Below are 19,623 nucleotides of genomic sequence, written 5' to 3' on the forward strand. Positions count from 1 at the left end.
TTCCTCCACAGCATTGTTAGACTCGTTACCAATTATCGTTTAAGTTTTATATGTGTTACTTCAGCTCAACTTGCTATTCGGGTTAGGCAGCAATTCCTTTTTCACATAGGGCCAGATAGGTTTCGTTTTGTATCTTAATACATGGAATCAACATTTCAAAAATGCATTTTGTAGTTCTTTGTGTTGTCTCTCTGTCGTGGGTTCAAATCCAGCTCCAGACTTCCTGTGCGGAGTTTGTATGTTCTCCCCGTGCTTGCGTGGGTTTCCTCCGGGCACTCCGGTTTCCTCCCACGTTCCAAAATCATGCATTTCAGGTGAATTGGCCGGTCCAAATTGTCCCTATGTGTGAATGAGCGAATGAGTTGTGTGTCCCTGTGTGCCCTGCGATTGGTTGGCAACCAGTTCAGGGTGTCCCCTGCCCACTGCCTGGAGATGGCTGGGATGGGCTCCAGCCCCCCCGCGACCCTAATGAGGATAAGCGGTACGGCTAATGAGATGAGATGAGATTTGAAACCTTTGTGAGTGATAAATATGCAAAAAAAACACAGAAATCAGGGAAGGGGCGAATACTTTTTCACTACACTGTACTTAAGGCTCTGCAAAGTACACGATTCAGACTGGATTTCTTCTTTTAATGGTACTGGAGAAATTGGCTTTGAAAGTCCATAAAAACGTCTTGTATTTGGCCATGAAATATGTGCACGAACACTGTAAAGCAGGGGTGTCGAACTCATTTTAACTCGAGGACACAACAAACATTCTCTCGGGGACAGGACTGGTAGATTAAAGAGGAAGAGAAAGAGAGAGAGAAAAAAGACAGAGAGAAAGAATGAGAAACAAAAGAGATAAAAAGAAATAGTGAGAGAGGGGCAGAGAGAGAAAGAAAGAAATCCAAAGAGAAATAGAAGTATAGAAGGACAGAAAGAGAGAAGGGGAAAAAGAGAGACGGGGAAAGCCAGAGAGAGAAAGAGAACAGAAAGAGAAAAGTAAAAAAGATACAGAGAAAGAGACAAAGAGGAACAAAGAAAAAGAAAAGGGAGGCAGAGAGAGAGAGAGAAAAAGGAAAGAAATACAAGTGCAGCGTTTGTGAGAGGCACCTGGCTTTGGCAACATCAAGTGGCTCGTTTTTCTCTTGCACTTCGCGCGTTTTCTCGCGGGCCAGATTCAACCCCTTAGCGGGCCTTATCCGGCCCACGGGCTGCCTGTTTGACACCCCTGCTGTAAAGGGTAACAAAAAAGTAGCTCTCAGCTAAAAAAAGAGACCCCCGATTCAAATGTTATTTAAAAAAACTTTAAAGGTGGGGTACGTAGTTTGAGGTGTTCTCAAAAGGTTTACATTAAATTAGTTTTTGTATTAAGTATGTAGTGACAATGCACAACTGAGTTTTGAGAGCCTCTATATATTATTTTTTTTCTATAGCCCCTATCTGCTTTCGTCTTATTTTTACCCTCGATGTTCCGGGTACCGGACGAAAAGAGGCAGAGGGAGATCGAGAGAGAAGAGCGATTTTCCTTTATTCTGAGATGAAAATTGTGAAAGTATGAAAAGGACTGTTTCTATTACGGTCCAAATGCCAATCAGAACCCCAAAAAGATGAAAAGCAAGAGTTTATCCCAGCGCGTCTGAGAATTTCGCATACTTGCAAAAAGAGAGAACAGAGGCTGCAATGATGATGATTTTAGCAAATGGAATATTTAGAGTCATAGACACCATCAAATAAATTTTTTACCTTCCTAAATTGGGAGTCTGATCAAGGCGAGAACAATCCCAACGCATCGAAAAGTGATTCTTTCTCGGAGAGATCGTCTTTATATATGGACAACACCCTCGGAATTTCTACTCCGATATCTTGATATCTAGCTGTGGGTCCTAGTATCAGGAGAGGTGTGTCTTAGGCTGGATGGGCAAGCGACGCAACCTGTGACGGCAGTTTTTTAATTGATACGTGAGGCATCAGGAATGATATGGAACAGGACCAACCGCTGAAAGTCAACAAATTTACCGGAACAAATTTCTCTGAGTGGTTTGTGTTTGCACAGTATTCTGATAGGATTGACAGTTTGGGCTACTCACAAAGTATGCAACGCGTATCATGGCAGAAGATCAGTGACGCACGAACATTTAAACAGATAGTTTAATAAAACAGAGTCTGACTCACTTCAGGAAGATTCAAGTTTTGTTTTGCTATTCCTCCCACTTTGAAATCGTGGAAGGGTCTAAAATTGTCATCATAGGTGCAGGTTCACTGTGAGAGAGATAAACTAAAAACAAAAATCCAGAAATCACAATGCATGATTATTGGACGATTTATTTGTGTGATATAACTGCAGATAAGTATTTGAACACCTGAAAAATGAATGTTAATATTTGCTACAGTAGCCTTTGTTTTCTATTACAGAGGTCAAACGTTTCCAGTAATTTTTCCACCAAGTTTGCACACACTGCAGGAGGGATCTTGGCCCACTTCTCCACACAGATCTACTCTAGATTAGTCAGGTTTCTCGGCTGTCGATGAGAAACACGGAGTTTGAGCTTCCTCCAAAGATTTTTGATTGGGTTCAGGTCTGGAGACTGGGTGGGCCATGGACTTCAAATGGGCGGACTAACAGCTCTTTCAGGGTCATAATTCTAGATGATACACAGGTGTTCAAATACTTATTTGCAGCTGTAATACACAGATAAATTGTTAAAAAATGGTGTATTGTGATCTCTGGATTTTTCTTTTTAGTTTATCTCTCTCACAGTGGACATCCACTTACGATGAAAATGTTAGACCCCTCCATTATTTTTAAGTGGGAGAAATAGCAAATTAGCAGGGTGTTCAAATACTCTGTCTCGACCGGTTACATAAACATATAGAAATGGTGCCGTCAACATTGAGTACATGTAGAAAAACAATTAAAGTTAGGGAGCATTTTATCCTGAATATGGTAAAAAAATAGACTACTTTCTAAGTTTGCAAAGCAGATCTTGTGTATCATATAGGGTTTGTACGGGTGCCTAAAATTATTTAAAATGCTTGAATTTTAATGTTTATTTTTCAAGGATTAAACGAGTTTTTGGGTGAAGTGCTTGTAAATGCTTATAATTGTTGCTACCTTTATCACCAATCTGCTTAAAAATGACGCCATGAACTGGGCTCTCATGAACTTTCCCCACATGGTTCAGATCCTACCTCTGAGAGAGGACACATTGTGTAAGATATGTTGAAAAGACCTCTGAGCCCTTCAATGTTACCTGTGGCGTTCTGCAGGGCTTAGTACTTGGAGGCCTTCTTTTCAGCATTTATACGCTTCTGTTAGGTGATATTATTCGCATGTATGATTTTAATTTTCATTAATATGCAGATGACACTCAACTGTATCTTCCAATGGAGGAATGCGCCCTGCTAAATTGTGGAAACTTGGAGGCCAGCCTCACTGAGATAAAACAATAGATGTTACCTTACTTTTTGTGCCTCAACCCTGAAAAGACTGAAATGTTAATCTAAATTCCGTGACTTGTTCTCAAACACTGCTCTAAACATTGTAATATCACCCAGAGTTACCCGGTCAAAAATCTAGGTGTCAAATTGGACTCCAATCTGCCCTTCCAAACACACGTTAAGAATATTAGTAGAACAGCTTTTTTCCATCTTCACAACATTGCTAAAATTCGCCCTATCAAAAGCGGAGATTAAAATTCACGTGTTTGTTACCTCCCGTCTCGATAACGGTAATTACTACTCTCCGGTCTCCCAAAGTCAAAAATCAAGAGCCTTCAGCTGGTCCAAAATGCTGCAGTGAGGCTTTTAACTAAGACAAGAAAGTTTGATCACATTACCCTGATTTTAGCTAACCTGCATTGGCTCCCTGTTAGCTTAAGATGTGATTTTAAAATTCTGTTGGTAGTATACAAAATGCATGGACTTGCTCCCTCATATCTTTCAGATTTAATTTCCCCCTATGTTCCAACCAAGCAACTAACCACCAACCCTTACCCTTTGCTGGTGGAACAAAGCATTTTCAACATGGAGGCCAGCATGAAGTTTGCCACTCAGGTTAGCACGTTCATGCCTTTTTCCTCCGAGTCAGAAATTCTAAACTTAAAAATTTGCTTAGTACAATGAAGTGTACTAAGAAAAAAAATGTTATTTGCCTCACCACACCAGTAGTTCCAGTGAAAAATGCTGGCTTGTATGTGCCTTGTTTTGTCACGGGACCGGACCAGATCGGAGGCAGGAGGCAGGAAGGGTGAACTCATTCGCGTTAATGATCAGTTACTTTTATTAAGGAAATAAAAGTCGTCCAACACTCAGGGACAAAAATAAAAACAGGCTTACAGGCAAACAGGAACTCAGACTCGGAATACTCACAAAACAGGCTTTTACTCAGAACGGGCAAGTATAGGTTTCCTCAAGTCAAACAGAACAGAATAATGCAAAGTAATGCAATGAACCTGCAACCGGCAATCCCCAAAACCCGCCCTTAAGAAGCACACACGCAAATTAGAAAATCTGCTACAGCCGGAGCCAAGGGGGCGGGGCCAGTTGGTCGCCGTGGCGACCATGCTGGACATGACATGTTTTCTTTTCCATTGTCCAAAAATACCCATTCCTATAGCTTAATTATCTGCCAACAGGGCAGCATTCTTTATGTAGTATTGTTTTGCCCGGGAATAAATACTCGTTTATTTATTATTCATTTAGAATATATCGAAATCCCAACATGCCTCTTTGCTTACAATTACATGAAAAAAACCCCATCCACATTTGGTTCAAGCCGTGAGAGATCGTCAGGTGTGCCGTGAGAAATTATCCGATGTCACTTTTTAAAATGTTATAAAACATTTATGAATCTTTTTCTGCAAATATTATGTCATTGTCAAGTGTCTGTGCTGTAAAAACTGGGGGTATTATAAATTATATTTTAATCAAACAAACTGTTCAGTAGGCCGCACGGCGGCGCAGTGGTTAGCGCGTGTGCGGAACAGTTCTGAGGTCATGAGATCGAACATTCCTGTGTGGAGTTTGCATGTTCTCCCCGTGCTTGTGTGGGTTTCCTCCGGTCACTACGGTTTCCTCCCACATTCCAAAAACATGCATGTCAGGTTAATTGGCCGGTTAAAATTGTTCCTAAGTGTGAATAAGCGAGTGAGTTGTCTGTCTCTGTGGCAACCAGTTGAGTGTCCCCTGCCCACTGCCCCAAGATAGCTGGGATGGGCTCCAGCACCCCCGGGACCCTACTGAGGATAAGTGGTGCAGATAATGAATGAGTGAATACTGTTCAGTGTCATTTTATAACATTTTTGGTTAGTGGTGTGCCGCAAAATGTTTCCAATGTAAAAAACATGCCCTGGCTCAAAAAAGGTTGAAAAACACTGATATATATTGTCAAATTGTGACCATTTTCGTTTAGCAGGCCGGGTGGCAAAGCCTGGCTTTAGGCCTGCAGGCCGTAGTTTGCTCATTTACTCTGATATCTGGGACAAATTGACGTCAATTTCTTTTCAAATGATGAAATGATTCCACACGGTAGGTGGCGGTAACGCGCCTTTACACAGGTCTAACAGCCCTAAAACACATACCCACCAAAGAAGAAGAAAACTACTTCCGGTTTCGCTTCCTTTCGTCTCTGTGCCCGAGCAAAAAAATGTCTTCTCCTCTCCTGACGCCTGAAGCGCTCCACGACCTAGTGAGCGACGTTATGGCGGCGCTGAGCAAGGCCGCCGTGCAGGACATTTGCCGGTTGCTCGAGCGAGCCATGGCCGACCTCCGACAGGAGAACCGCGAGCTGCGAGCCAGGCTTGGCCTCATCGAGTCCGTGGTCGTCCAGGGGAGTCTCGACTCGCAACCCCCGGGGACCTCCGACAGATGCGAAGACCTGCAAGAGGGGACTCCTTTTTCCTGCGAGGAGGTAAGCGGCTTTATTTGTTGTTATGAATGGATGCTTTTAATACAAACTCATTTCAAAAGGAATAGAAATAGGCCTCTTTAATATGTTAATTTTTCCCTTTGTGTTTCAGCTTATAAACACACTCAATTCCCGTAGTATCTCGCGATGCTATTGTGTGTACTTCACCCATAATAATATTTTGGACTAGGTGGTTTTTGTACTTTTTTAGTGCTGTAAAGTAGTTTATAGTATTTTATTTTTTAGTACTCTTCAGTTTTTTTTACTTTGAGTAGTGTTTTGGACTCGTGAGTGCTTGTTCCATCTTTTTTTTTTTTTTTAAGTATTCCATACCTGTCAACCTCTAGGGCTCCATGCCCTTACAAACTGTCGTATTTTCCCTTACAAAATACAAAATAATCTTTCACCATTTTTTTTCAAACGTGTTTATTTATGTAGTTTAACATGTTATATTGTACATGTGTTTCGTTATGTCATATATATTGTTTATTAACATTTTGTTGTGAGATACTAATACATGAATGAGTTTTATTATAAAAAAAATGAAAATGAAAAAAAATGAAGTAGCTTGGACGTTCACTGTAGAAGGAAAAATACATGCAAATATAATTACCGTATTTTCCGCACTATAGGGCGCACCGGGTTATAGGGCACACCCCCCAAAAAAATCGTTTTTGGTCCTATATCTTCCATACATAAGGCGCACCGGATTATAAGGCGCTTCAATGGGAACATCGACAAAACAGTCAGATAGTTCAGTCAAACTTATTACCCCCTTAACATTCCGAAAGCTTGCAAAGAAGCAAATACGTGTCGTAGACACGTGCGGATGAGGTGTCCGTCGCCTACGAGGAAAAATCTAGTCGGCGGCTGCTTGCCTTAATATTGCAACTTAATATTGATCCATTTATGAGGCGCATTGTATTATAAGGCGCATGGTCACCTTTTGAAAAAATAAAGGCTTTTAGGTGCGCCTTATAGTGCGCAAAATACGGTAAGTAGAATAATACATTTTCTTATTCAAATTATTAATTCATTTTTTGCATTAAATTAATGTTGGTAATATGATGATTAAAGGGATAACCACAAACCTGTCTTTTTTCATTTTCTCATTTTATACTTCCCTTTTTTCTTAACTTCTTTGTACAACATAATCATTCGTTATATAATGCATCAAAGCAAGTCAGCCGTTTGAGAGCCGGCAATGAGTTGAGCCGAAAAAGCCGGTTCTCTAAAAAGAGACGGGCTTCCTTTCACTACACAACTACCACTGAATGATGCATGATGGGAAATCCCCAAGCGGAAGACGCATGCGCAGTCTCATCAAACCGCTCGCTTCGTTTGCAACGAAAAAAAACCGCGATATAGGCTACCGCGGCGAACTCGTTTGACTTGATTGATTTGCCGTTTCGTGATAGTCGGTGTATACCGGATGGTACCCATAATTGACAAATTTGCGTTTTTCTGTACAGATTTTCTTGTTCGTCGTACACGTCTTAAAATGCATAATAAATGTACCTTGTACGGCGAAAACGTACAGGTTGAAAGGTATGGTATTCCGTTTTGTACTTTTTAGTAACTTATTTACTTATTGAGACATTAAGTACTCTGTTGCGTTATTTCCCCGTTCACCGTGTGTACTTTACGCACAATAGTAATTTTGAGTAGGTGTATTCCTTGTACTTTTCAGTTTTGTACAGTACTTACATTTTTTTAGTACCTATTAGTAGTATAAAGTACTTTTTGTGTATTATTATTCAGCATTGCAGTTTTTTAGTTATTTGAGTAGTTTTGGGGGACTTTTTAGTGCTCATTGTTTTTAAAGTATTCTGTTTTTATTTATTTCAGTAATCTATGTTTTTTTTTTAACTTTTTGTACTTTTAATTTGCTTTGTGTTATGTTTTTGTAGTTTTCAGTAATTACCAGCTCAGTAGCCTAGATGGTAGTGTGCCCGCTTTGAGACTGGGAGGTCGCTGGTTCGCGCCTCGACCGAGACATACCTAATTGGTATAATGGCGGCGCCCTCTGGCTGCGGCTGCATCGACTCGCTACAACGGGTCAGGTGTATCGACATTTCGTTCTGTGTACATTGTTACACAGAATGACAATACAAAGGAATTTATTATTTTTATTATTATTATAATTTCAGTACATTTTAGCACTCTAGTCTGTCTAAATATCTTTTATTTAATTATCTCAAATAATACACTTTTTAAAATATTGGAACTCTAGGGCAGCCATTCATCTTCATCTTTCAGAGTTGTCTAGTATTTTTTTGTACATGCCTTTCCTGTGTGGGAGTATTTTCAAAAGCTGGACACGTCGTCAAAAGAGGAACCGAATATAACCAAATGCTGCCGAGATTATTTTGTTTTTGAATAAATATGTGTAAAACTCCTAGATCCCAATCCCAGTTTCACTAGCATTCTATACACCTAACTTCATGAGTTCCCATTGCACAAAAGTATTTCCATTTTTCATTGAAAAGTATCACAACAGCCTTTTTTTTAATGCATCTAAGCGGGACGATCAATTCATGCCACGTCCAGAGTCTATCCCGTCACTGCCAGCATCGTAGGCAAACTTTTCCACACACAGGCGGTGTTTTGAAAATGACATTTTGCTTAGATGGGCAGCATGGCGGCGCAGTGGTTAGCGCTTGTGCGTCACTGTTCATGTCATGGGAACCTGTCGTGGGTTCAAATACAGCTCCAGACTTCCTGTGCGGAGTTTGTATGTTCTCCCCGTGCTTGCGTGGGTTTCCTCCGGGCACTCCGGTTTCCTCCCACGTTCCAACAACATGCATTTCAGGTGAATTGGCTGGTCCAGATTGTCCGTAGGTGTGAATGAGCGAATGAGTTGTCTGTCCCTGTGTGCCCTGCGATTGGCTGGCAACCAGTTCAGGGTGTCCCCTGCCCACTGCCCGGAGATGGCTGGGATGGGCTCCAGCCCCCCCCGCGACCCTAATGAGGATAAGCGGTACGGCTAAAGAGATGAGATTTTGCTTAGATGTAAATTAAATATATTTTGACCAGCAAGATGAGTTCATCACAAGGAATTGCGTCAAACGCCTTGAAGCACCAAACAATTTAAACACATTTTCTTCACAGGGTAAAGAAAGCTTTGGTGAAGTGGTGTTGTGACTCACTACATTGATTCGTGGCAAATGCTTCACAATAGTGAACCATTTTGACACATTGCTTCATATTGATTCACTGATTCAGTTTCCCCATCAGCACTAAAAGGTGCTAAAAGTATTGGAATAACTTAAAAGTACCACGGCACTAAACAACACAAAGGTACGAAAGAGTAATGATAATTCTTTCAACTGAAAAGTGCAACAATTATTAAAATCAAAAGTCCTAATAATAAGTACTAAAATGACTGAAAAATAGTTAAATGTGCCAGAAATTACCGTAAATTAGATAAGTACTGTATAAGCTCTTGATAATCACATGTTTATGTTAGAAAACCCTCCAATATGGCTAATTTGAAACAAGTTTTCTAAGAGTGGGCCAAAATTCCTCCACAATGTTGTGAAAGACTCATCACTGATTATTGTAAACGTTTGCTTTCCCTTGTTGCTGCCAAAGGTGGAGATACTCGCTATTAGGTTTCGTGGGCAATTACTTTTTCACATATGGCCAAATTATTTTGGGTTGTCTCTGTGATGCTACAATTGGTTTAATGATCTGAAACCTTTGTGAGTAATAAAAATGCCAAAAACACAGAAATCAGGAAGGGGACTAATACTTATTCACGACACTATGTATGAAATTGTACCTTGCAAAGTTTCTGCAGTACCAGCAAAATTCCTGCTTGAATTAAGTAGTATTTTTTAGGTGTTATTAGTTTAGTTTGAGCAATTTTTATTGACACTTTTAACAGCAAATAAACACCGCCAACTACTATACTTTTGATCGTCTGTTCTGACACTTCACTCCGACTCATATCTGTGTGTCAGTTTTAAGCTAATGCTCTTATATTGCATCATGCTTTTTTTCTACAGCCTTCTGATGTGGTGATGATCAAAGATGAAGATTCTGATTTTGAGCAAGGTGAGTGGTGGCGTCTCAAAGCCCAATTTGGTCAATGACATCATAAATCTTTTATGGAAGTGGACACTGGTGCCGAGGTGTCTGAAGACGTCCCCGGCTCGGCGTCTCCCTCACGAAGAAGGAAGCGAAAACGTCCCGATCCAGGCTCAGACACTAAATGCAGCACGGCCGATGTCCTCAACATTGCTGCCGTTTACTCCTTGGATGTCGATCAGATTGGGGAGGGAGACACAGGTGCGTTTACCTATATTATTTTTAAACCAGTCTCACTTCTTGGCTTTTGTGTTGGGTCCAATTTCAGAAACCAAAAGTGTCAGTTTGAGTTTGGGGGCTACATCAGATTTATTTTTGTTAATTTATGTAGCATTTCTGATTCTGAGCTAATTCAATGTCATGCATCAGCAAACTTTTTTCAAATATCAAAATATAGAACACTATTAAAAAGTTTTGTAAAAATAACCTAATTTAGGTCTGGCGTCACCACCTTTCAATGTGGAGTACAATTATTTTTCATAGATCCTCGTTAAAGCATTTTCCCAACCATACCCTCCTGACTACCAGTAGTTCAAATTTGTCCTTTGTAGAGGATTTTGTAAACTTGAATATCTCCCGCTAAGTGTACCCAACCGCATTAACTCCTTTTCTGCTCTATCGAGGCCATTGGGTGCTTTCCAATGATGCCAAATTTGTAGGAGTGATGTTTTGTTTCCTTTACTTCCTAGTATAAGAAAACGTGCAAGCACCTTTTAGGGGAAGCGAAAAAGTATGTGTTTGATACTTTTAATCAAACCTATTTTTTCTTGAAATGCTGTTGTCATTTTATTTATAAGACTCTTGATGGAAACTCGGACATTGTGTTAGCTTATGAAGATGATCAAGATGTTTGAGGCAGAACGAGAGGAAGATGATTTAGGGAACACTGAGGAGGAAATTCAGGAGGCCTAGCAGATGCAGAAGATTCAGATCAAGCGGCACAATTCACATTTAAGTCCAGTCAACGTCTAGTAGGGAGCAAGAATTATTAAGTACACTTTAAGTTATGTTAACTTAAAATACTGTAATAATTGGGACTAATTTTAATGCTTTTTTAAATCTATCTTTTTCTCCCAAGATTAAAATCCCAACATGATGACTCTCCCATTATTCAGAGCAATGATGCTGCTATGACACGCAAAAACTGGACCTCGATGGATTATTTTAAGCAAGACATTGATGATTCAATATCCCTGTAAACAAATCTGCTTGAAATACATCCGTCTGGAGCAATGTAAAACGTTGAAGAATTCAAGACATTCTGTGGGAATGTCTATTTACATGGGCTGTCTAGGATATCCAAACATTGAAATGTAATGGGTCTCAAGTACTAGAGCAGGGGTGGCTAACCAGGTACTAGAGAGACGCAGGTCCTGCATGTTTTGGAGGTTTCTCTGCTCCAATACAGGTGATTCCAATAACCTGGATTGTTATCAAGCTCTCACAAAGCCTGCTAACAAGATGAAAATTGGCATAGTGTGTTTTGGAGCAGAGAAACCTCCAAAACATGCAGGACGTGCGGCTCTCCAGGACCGGGTTAGCCACCCCTGTATTAGAGTAATAATTGTGGCTGAAGTTTTACAAATTGAGACTCCATCAAGCTTGAAACAATGTTTAAAATTTAAAAGAAAAGTGATCTCTTATGGAGATTCAGGCCCATCTTGAGCAATAAAAGCAAGCATGTCTGAGTCTGCCAAGAATAGGAAAATTGTGCATTGACAAGAAATGGTTCCTTTTACTGGTCAATGCACAGTACGCCAAGATGTACCGGGCAAACCAAGCCCAACTGCACTGATTTACTTGTCCTGGCGGCACCAACTGGTCTAGTTTTGGATTTTGTGGTCTACCGAGGCAAGAAAACTTTCACAGCTACAAGAGGAAAGGGTATTTGTGAACAAGCTCTTCTTCAATTGACAGAGCCTGTTCCCCAAGGAACCCACCTGGTCTTTGTCAGGTACTTTACAACAATTAAGCTCCTTGACACCCTGATGACAAAAGGACTGACAACGACTGGAACCCTCATGAATTGCAGGGTTCCAAAGGACTGCAAGATCCTAGCCAAAAAGCTCCTCAAAAGAAAGAATGAAAGTGGGTCTTCAGAGATGGTGGTTTAAGAAAACTCTTAAACTTGCTGTCATAATATGGGATTGAACCTCTGGACCAATGCAAAAGATGGTCCAAGAAAGAGAAAATATTTGTCCAAGTGTAAAGGCCACTTGCAATTGCAGAGTACAGCACCAACATGGTTGGTGCAGACTTGGTCGATCAAATGGTGACTTTCTACAGGATGGCATCTCGCACTAAAAATTAGACAAGGCATGCAGTTTTCCACTTTTTTGACCTGGCAATCACCAACTCCTGGCGTCAGTATAAGAGTGACTACCAGTGTCTGGGGGAGAAACCACAGAAGCTCCTTGACTTTTAATTGCTTCTTGGTAAGGAGTTGATTGCTGGAGACCAAGCAAGACATGCTGCAAGTGACAACAAAGATAACTGGTAGTCAGGAGGGTAGAAGTCCGCGTTGCGGCATCCCCAGTTTATGATATTTTCACATTACCATGTGATTGGTCTTAAACTGGTCACCACCGTGGTGCCCGCGGTGAGTACCCAATTGACTGGTTCTGAAAATATTTCATGGCTCATTGTGATTTATTACGTAATGTGATTTCTAACTGGCATTGTGTTTAGTGGTTAACTAAGCCAACGTAAACATCTAATAACGGCAATACGGTCATAAGAGTAATAGAATATTTTTTTACAAATGCAAATCAAACTGCTGGTAGCACTTTGCGCTAATTAGTAACAAAAATGAGCTCTCGTGTTCAAAAGAGGTTGAATACCCCTGGTCTAAGATATAAATGCAATTACACAAGGTATACTATTTTGGTTATCCGTATTAATCAGTCTGGTTAAGCAGAATGTGATTGGTAAAAAAAAAACATCGTGCATCCCTAATAATGAAATATTACATTGACGTTTTCTAATGTTTAATTTATACTTATTTTAGATATACTGTAGACACCCGGGATAAAGGGTCCCCACTTTACAATGTGGAATACAACGATGCCCAAAAACGTATAAAATTCAAACTTTGCATTGTTCATGCATACGTCTCGATGGTGCCTGTCTGCTTTTGGTCAACGTCACATAAGATGCTGGTCTGCTATTGTTTCATGTCACGGCTGATCTACTATTGGCTGAACTATCTCCCACAATGTTTTTCAATTTTTTTTTTATATTAAGTTCACAATTTTATGTGCCTCTTAAAGACTAGATCTTTGTGATTTAGTGAAATAATGTCTTTTTTTTTTTTATTCATAACAAACTTTAATTTGTTTAGCTATGGATCCCAAGACTTGCAGTGAAGTTAAAAGGAGAATCAAAAACATGATCACCATGGAAACGAAGCTCGCCATCATCAAGAAATACGAAGCAGGCACACGCATCGCCACCTTGGCTAAGGAATACGGCCGTAACAATTCCACCATCGGGAGTATTATTAAAAACAAGGAGGCTATAAAAGCCAGAAGACCTTCTAAGGGCATGACGGTCCTCGCGAGTGGAAGGACCGCTGTCAACGACGAGATGGAGAGACTTCTTCTTCTTTGGATTAAACAAAAAGAAATCGCAGGCGAAAAACTCACTCAATCGGTTATTTCCCGGAAAGCGAGTGCTATATTTGATTTTCTGGTTGAAGCTGAAAGAGGCGCCGGAGATGAAGGGACATCGCAGCAAACCCCGCCGCCCGAATTCAAAGCTTCTCACGGCTGGTTTAATCGTTTTAAAAGGAGGACCGGCATTCATTCTTATCGCCGACAGTCATGGAGAAGCGGCGAGTTCTGATTTTTAAAAAAAGGGATTTCTAGAAGAAGTTTGAGGAATTATTTACCTGAGAAGGATACATTCTATCAACTGTGATGAAACTGAAAAGTATCCCTTTGTACATAAAGGAACCAAGGACAAGACTTCCCGGACATAAATCGATGAAAGAGACATGGGCAGCTAAAGCTATTGGTTGGTATTAAAACCTTGAAAGCATTGAAAGAAAAACGGAAAACTGAAATTTCACACAGGTCATCTTATGGACAATGTTAACAGTTGCATGAGTCATTTCAGAAATATTTTGAGTAGTCGTCAGTCAGAAACGAGTTTCTTCACCGAAGGGAAAGTTAGCAAAAAGCGATCCTTTTTTTTTTTTTTTTTAAATATACAGTGGTACCTCTTTATACGAGCACCTCTAAACACGAGAATTTCGGTGTCCACGTTTTTTGGGGGGAACAAAAATGATGCTCGCTGTAGAAAATGAAAATGCAGTTCCTACCACTAGAGACCTCTCACTGCCTGAGTCTTCTTATTCCAGCATCAGCTCGTCCAGTTTGTGCATGCAAACTGGTATGGGCAAAAAGAAATGTGCTGTAAAAACTGTTTGGATGTTCATTTAAAGTTACAGTAACTTTAATTTTAAGTGTACAGCAAGTGCTGCAGTATCAACAGTCTCTCGATATTACTCCTGTCAACCTTTTCCAATGACTCCCCTTATTAAAGAGACGGTGTATGATATTTAGTGCTTCCTAGTGCTACAAAAATCTTCATTCAGTAAAAAACAAAAAAACAACATTGAATTGAATAATAGGCAGACGTTTATGAACCATTATATATTCATAGGTCAAGAAAATTGTATCTCTTTTACATAGAGGAATCCATACCTAGTAGTCGCCAACATGTTTGTCTGCCATCTTGCTGCTATGCTGTGCTCATTTGGCAAAGATTTTTGTCAGGGGGGAAGGCGCTTGGTTTGGATGGTTGTACTGACAATAAAGTGCCATTTAGTTGTAAAATATATATTGCAACTATTAACGTTTACAAATTCTCCTTGATAAGCAATAATAAACCTTACAAACACAATGTGGCACCTATATATTCACAGCAAGACAGACCATTTAGAATACCACGACAATATTGGCAATCTGCGATGACGATCGCTGTCTGCTACTAGTGATTCGGACGTTTCAGATTAGATCCAATGGGCAAGATGAGATAGGTCTTTTTTTAATAAAAATGTTATATGGTGTACATAATTTGAAATGATAAAAACATGAGTTATAAGAGTATAAGGTGACAGGTATGCGATCTCTGTGATTCTTCCTTGCAACCGCACCCCTATTCCTCCGCATTACGCGCACACATTTTTTACGGCGCTCATAATAAACTCGCATTTTATTTGGTCAGTGTAATTTATCTTATTACTGTATTTTTTTTAATGTTTGAGTTTTATTGCGATATATTTTTAGCTATCTGGAAGATGTGTTTGTTATTTATCGTTCTCCTATATACTTTTAGGACGATGGAACGGACCAATTAGTTTTTCTTTTTTCATATCAGGAAAATGTACTCGTTACATGAGCAATTTCAGCTACAAGCATGATCCTAGAACGAAATAAGCTCTTATGAAGATGTACCACTTTATATCTTTTTCAGGAGCTCAGTGTTTCTTTTCAGTGATGAAATCATATCGCATTATTGACTCCTTTTCTGGGCTCTGATTAAAAAATATAGAAACTGAATGAAGATAAAGAAGTTCACTAAAGTTTTGAAAAAAAACTTGGAAAAAAACACTAAATAAAAACTTGTATATTAAAAATAAAATCCGTTTCATTTTTAATCTGCTACTGTCTCCACTCTCCTCTGCATCCACCTGCTTCTCCACTGTACCAGCTCAAGTCATGTCACAAAGGTAACTCAAATTTCATATTTCCTTTATATGTGTAATTATTTTCAATTGTAACTTATAATTTATAACATAAGTAGTACATTATATTTTTTTGTTTGATTTCTTTTTATCTTTGTTACCTGTGGTTCGGAACACATTAGTTACGCAATTACGCTACGTGTCTGTTCCCCGCCATATGGCAATTTCACTTTGCGATTCCCACCTCAGAAGGATTCACATCATATCCCGGGGCTCTACTGTAATTCCACATTATCGATTTGGATTTGCATTTACGAATAAAAACAATACAAAAAAATGTAAAATATCCTTATTTGGGATGCACTAAAATAAAAATTGAGGCTTGAAAACTAGGAAATTAAAAAACATTTTTTGCACCAATTCGTTTAAAAGGCATCATATTTATAAAACCATAAACAACTCACTGGCATATTACTGTCTGATAATTCTAAGTACTTCAATTCTCACAGAACAACAAAAATTGGTCTAAACTGCTTTAAAAATCTTTAGTGTTTTTTTTAGTAGTTCTGCACACAAAAATTCAACAGATGAAGTATATCAGCTTTAAGATCTCAAATGAAAATAACATGTTCACTTGAATTTGTGTAAAATTATGATGAAAAAATAAATATCTTGTAGCTGCTGGTCCCGACTGATTATATTCAATGTTGTTGTGGCCTAGGAGAGTGCAATGTTTTTCTTGAAAAATATGCTCTTAACAAAACCAAGTCCTGAGTCAGCTTTTTCATCTAGTGTAACCTACCTGACTGCCTGTGAAATATGGTGGTCATATCTAAACTTTCCCCCTTTCTTGGGTGAAAAGACAAACAAAATGTTGAATCAACAAAACCAAAAATATTTTCTCAACTTTATGGGGGCTTTTTTTTCACATCTAGTGTAGTAAGCTACCGACTGACTGTGAAATCATTTGGTCATTTATAAACTCCGTCACCCCTTTTTCTTGAATGGACAGTTACACATACAAAAAGACAAACAGGTATAAAGACTTAGATCCCAAATAAATAACACCCTTGCTTTGCTTGCGTGTGATAATACAGTTTTCATTGTATTGATTTAACGTCTGATTCACTGTCAATAAATGATTTTAATCACAGCCCCAGGTATTCAGCAAATTGGTCCAGTGAATAAAAACTGCTATAGTGAGTTCAATTTGAATACCTTTTCCTGTGTCATCTATAACTCGAGTATTAGAGAAACAGCGCTGTAATCTGGTTTAAATCCCATTGTGGCCTACAATGCTTAGTTTGAGCTGAAAAAAAAGTGAAACAAATATTTATACAGAGAGCTGCCCAACTTACGAACGAGATACGTTCCGGACGATCATTTGTAAATTTAATTTGTTCGTAAGTTGCTTCAGTGCTATATTTCGTATGGAATGTATGTTTAAGGTTTATATAGGTATGTTTAAGGCTTGTATAAGTAACCTGCATTGTTTTGTACTGAAAAATAAACATTTCATAAAATAATATGCTCTATTAAGTTAAGTCTAACTTACCTTTGGAAGATGGGCTTCAGAGTTAGGCGACTAAAGCAATCCAACCATTTTCTCAACCGCATTAAGCTTTCTTATTCTACTTTCATTTCAAAAGAAACGGTTCGCCTCTTCTTTACACTTTACACGAACCATATTGAATGGATGCAGGAGATATTGAACAACACGACATTAAAAATGTCAAAGTTCTTAGCACGCTGGAAATACAGTATAGAATGTTTACGCACGAACTAGGAAGGGGAGGCCGGATTTTCTCTTCGGCGTGGATGCTGGGTGACCTCACAGCGCCACACGCCTGTAGCAGCGGAAAGAAGCATTACAGTTCTGTCCTGTCCCCCAAAAAAGGTGCACACAATACAAAATCTAACTTACAGCAATGTCCGGATATTTTTCGACATCCCGAAAAAAATGTTCGTATCTTCCGTTTTACGGAAGTCGAATTGTCGTAAGTAGGGGAGTTTCTGTACTGATTTTCAAACACTAGGGAGTGGGCGTTATACACAAATAAAAAGTAGCTAAAATAAAAAGTCAACTTTGAAAAGGTGAAGCTAAAAATGTATTGCCACGGCGATGTGATCTTTCCCAGCGGCTGTCATGCCTCCGTCGGATCCACACCAGCTACCGTATTTCCCCGAGGCGGCGCCTTTGGAGCCTCACTCGTCCCAAAGTTTTCGTTGGAGTCTAATGGCGCCGGACTACGTTTCCTCGGCCCGCGCAGAGCCCGGTGCCGCCCTGGTCATCCAGATGCCCGACTTCGCCAGCGTTTCCCTAGAAGATCACGACGGCCAGGCGAGCAAAGAACGCCGTTTCACCTGTGACGTTTGCAACAAGGACTTTGCTACGGCGCAAAACCGCGACGTGCACCGGCGCATTCACACAGGCGAGCGTCCCTTCGCATGCCAGCTCTGCGGCAAGCGCTTCACGCAGTCGGCACACCTCAAGACCCACCTGAGCGTCCATACGGGGGCCCGGCTCCATGCTTGTCCGCTCTGCCAATGCACATATAATAGCAAGTATGCCCTCAACGCGCACCTTCAAAAGTGGCACTCTAAAACGTGAACGCACCACAGACAACTTTTTCCTTTTTAGAGTTCTTGCAAATACGGAGATCCCTCGGTTTACGCGGGGACCAGAACTACCCACGTAAAGTCAGAAATCTTCAGAGTAGCGTCGCACCTTTATAAAAGCCCCCAAAGGGTTAAACTTACCTCACGATTACATCATTACCGACTGAGAGTATATCCCTGTAACAAAAAACAACAGTTATAGATCCACAAATAACAACACATAATGGCAGTTGAATGAATTTTATTGTGCAAATCTCCTATGTGGAGCGAATCTCCTGTGTGGAGTTTGCATGTTCTCCCCGTGCTTGCGTGGGTTTCCTCCAGGCACTCCACTTTCCTCCCACATTCCAAAAACATGCATGTCAGGTTAGTTGGCCGGTCCAAATTGTCCTTAGGTGTGAATGAATGACTGAGTGGTCTGTCTCTATGTGCCCTGCGACTGGCTGGCAACCGGTTCAGGGTGTCTCCTGCCCACTGCCTGAAGATAGCTGGGATGGGCTCCAGCACCCCCGTGACCCTACTGAGGATAAGAGGTGCAGATAATGGATGGATGGATGAATGTTACTAAGTGTCAGAGCTAACAGGCACCCAGTAGTGTGGGGAGGTAATTTTAGTTTGCGATAACCTTATTTCACTTCCCTAAGAAGGCTCGCGCCAATCCTTTTGATTGGCTGGAGTAGTTTTGTTTTCCTCATCTCATCTCATTAGCTGAACCGCTTATCCTCAGTAGGGTCGCGGGGGTGCTGGAACCTATCCCAGCAATCATCGGGCAGTGGGCAGGAGACACCCTGAACTGGTTGCCAGCCAATCGCAGCGCACACAGGGACAGACAACTCGCTCGCTCAGTCACACCTAGGGACAATTTGGACCGGCCAATCCACTTGAAATGCATGTCTTCGGAATGTGGGAGGAAACCGGAGTGCCCGGAGGAAACCCACGCAAGCACTGGGAGAACATACAAACTCCGCACAGTAAGTCCAGTAGCTGGATTTGAACCCACACAGGAGGTTCCCAAGACCTTAGAACTGTGCCGCACAAGCGCTAACCACTGCGCCGCCGGGCTCCCCTAGTTTTGTCTTGTTCCTGTTAATTAATAGTATGTGGTTTCTTTGGCCTGGGCTGGGGATGGGATAAAAGGGGGGAGGGCAGGAAGAGGACTTTTTAAAGAAATCCTACAGAACAACGGTGGAAAATATTTACAGATAGGACTTACTGATGCATAATGCTAATACTGATAACATTAGGGGAATGAGGAGTCTCACCTTTTCCAGCTGGAATGTGCGTGGAATGAATAATCCAGTTAAAAGAGGAAAAGTATTGTCTCGAGACGT

The 19,623-nt window shown here is 40.4% G+C and overlaps 1 protein-coding gene across 2 annotated transcripts; it reads left to right on the plus strand.

The window, feature by feature from the left end:
- The first annotated feature begins 5,588 nt into the window (after positions 1-5,588).
- Positions 5,589-18,611, plus strand: LOC148376255 (uncharacterized). Of its 2 annotated transcripts, none has more exons than XM_088345423.1 (4): positions 5,589-5,895; positions 9,903-9,951; positions 10,012-10,185; positions 17,812-18,611. In XM_088345423.1, exons 1-4 carry the CDS (start codon positions 5,632-5,634, stop codon positions 18,282-18,284), a joined length of 960 nt encoding a protein of 319 aa, XP_088201549.1. In that variant the 5' UTR covers positions 5,589-5,631; the 3' UTR covers positions 18,285-18,611. The 2 variants fall into 2 exon arrangements, with proteins under 2 accessions (XP_088201549.1, XP_088201541.1); XM_088345415.1 differs by lacking the exon at positions 17,812-18,611 and adding an exon at positions 13,325-13,947.
- Positions 18,612-19,623: the final 1,012 nt, after the last annotated feature.

Source organism: Urocampus carinirostris, chromosome 1 (assembly GCF_059441175.1).
Source record: "Urocampus carinirostris isolate Australia breed hairy pipefish chromosome 1, RoL_Ucar_1.0, whole genome shotgun sequence".
In the NCBI taxonomy this organism is placed as follows: Eukaryota; Metazoa; Chordata; class Actinopteri; order Syngnathiformes; family Syngnathidae; genus Urocampus; species Urocampus carinirostris.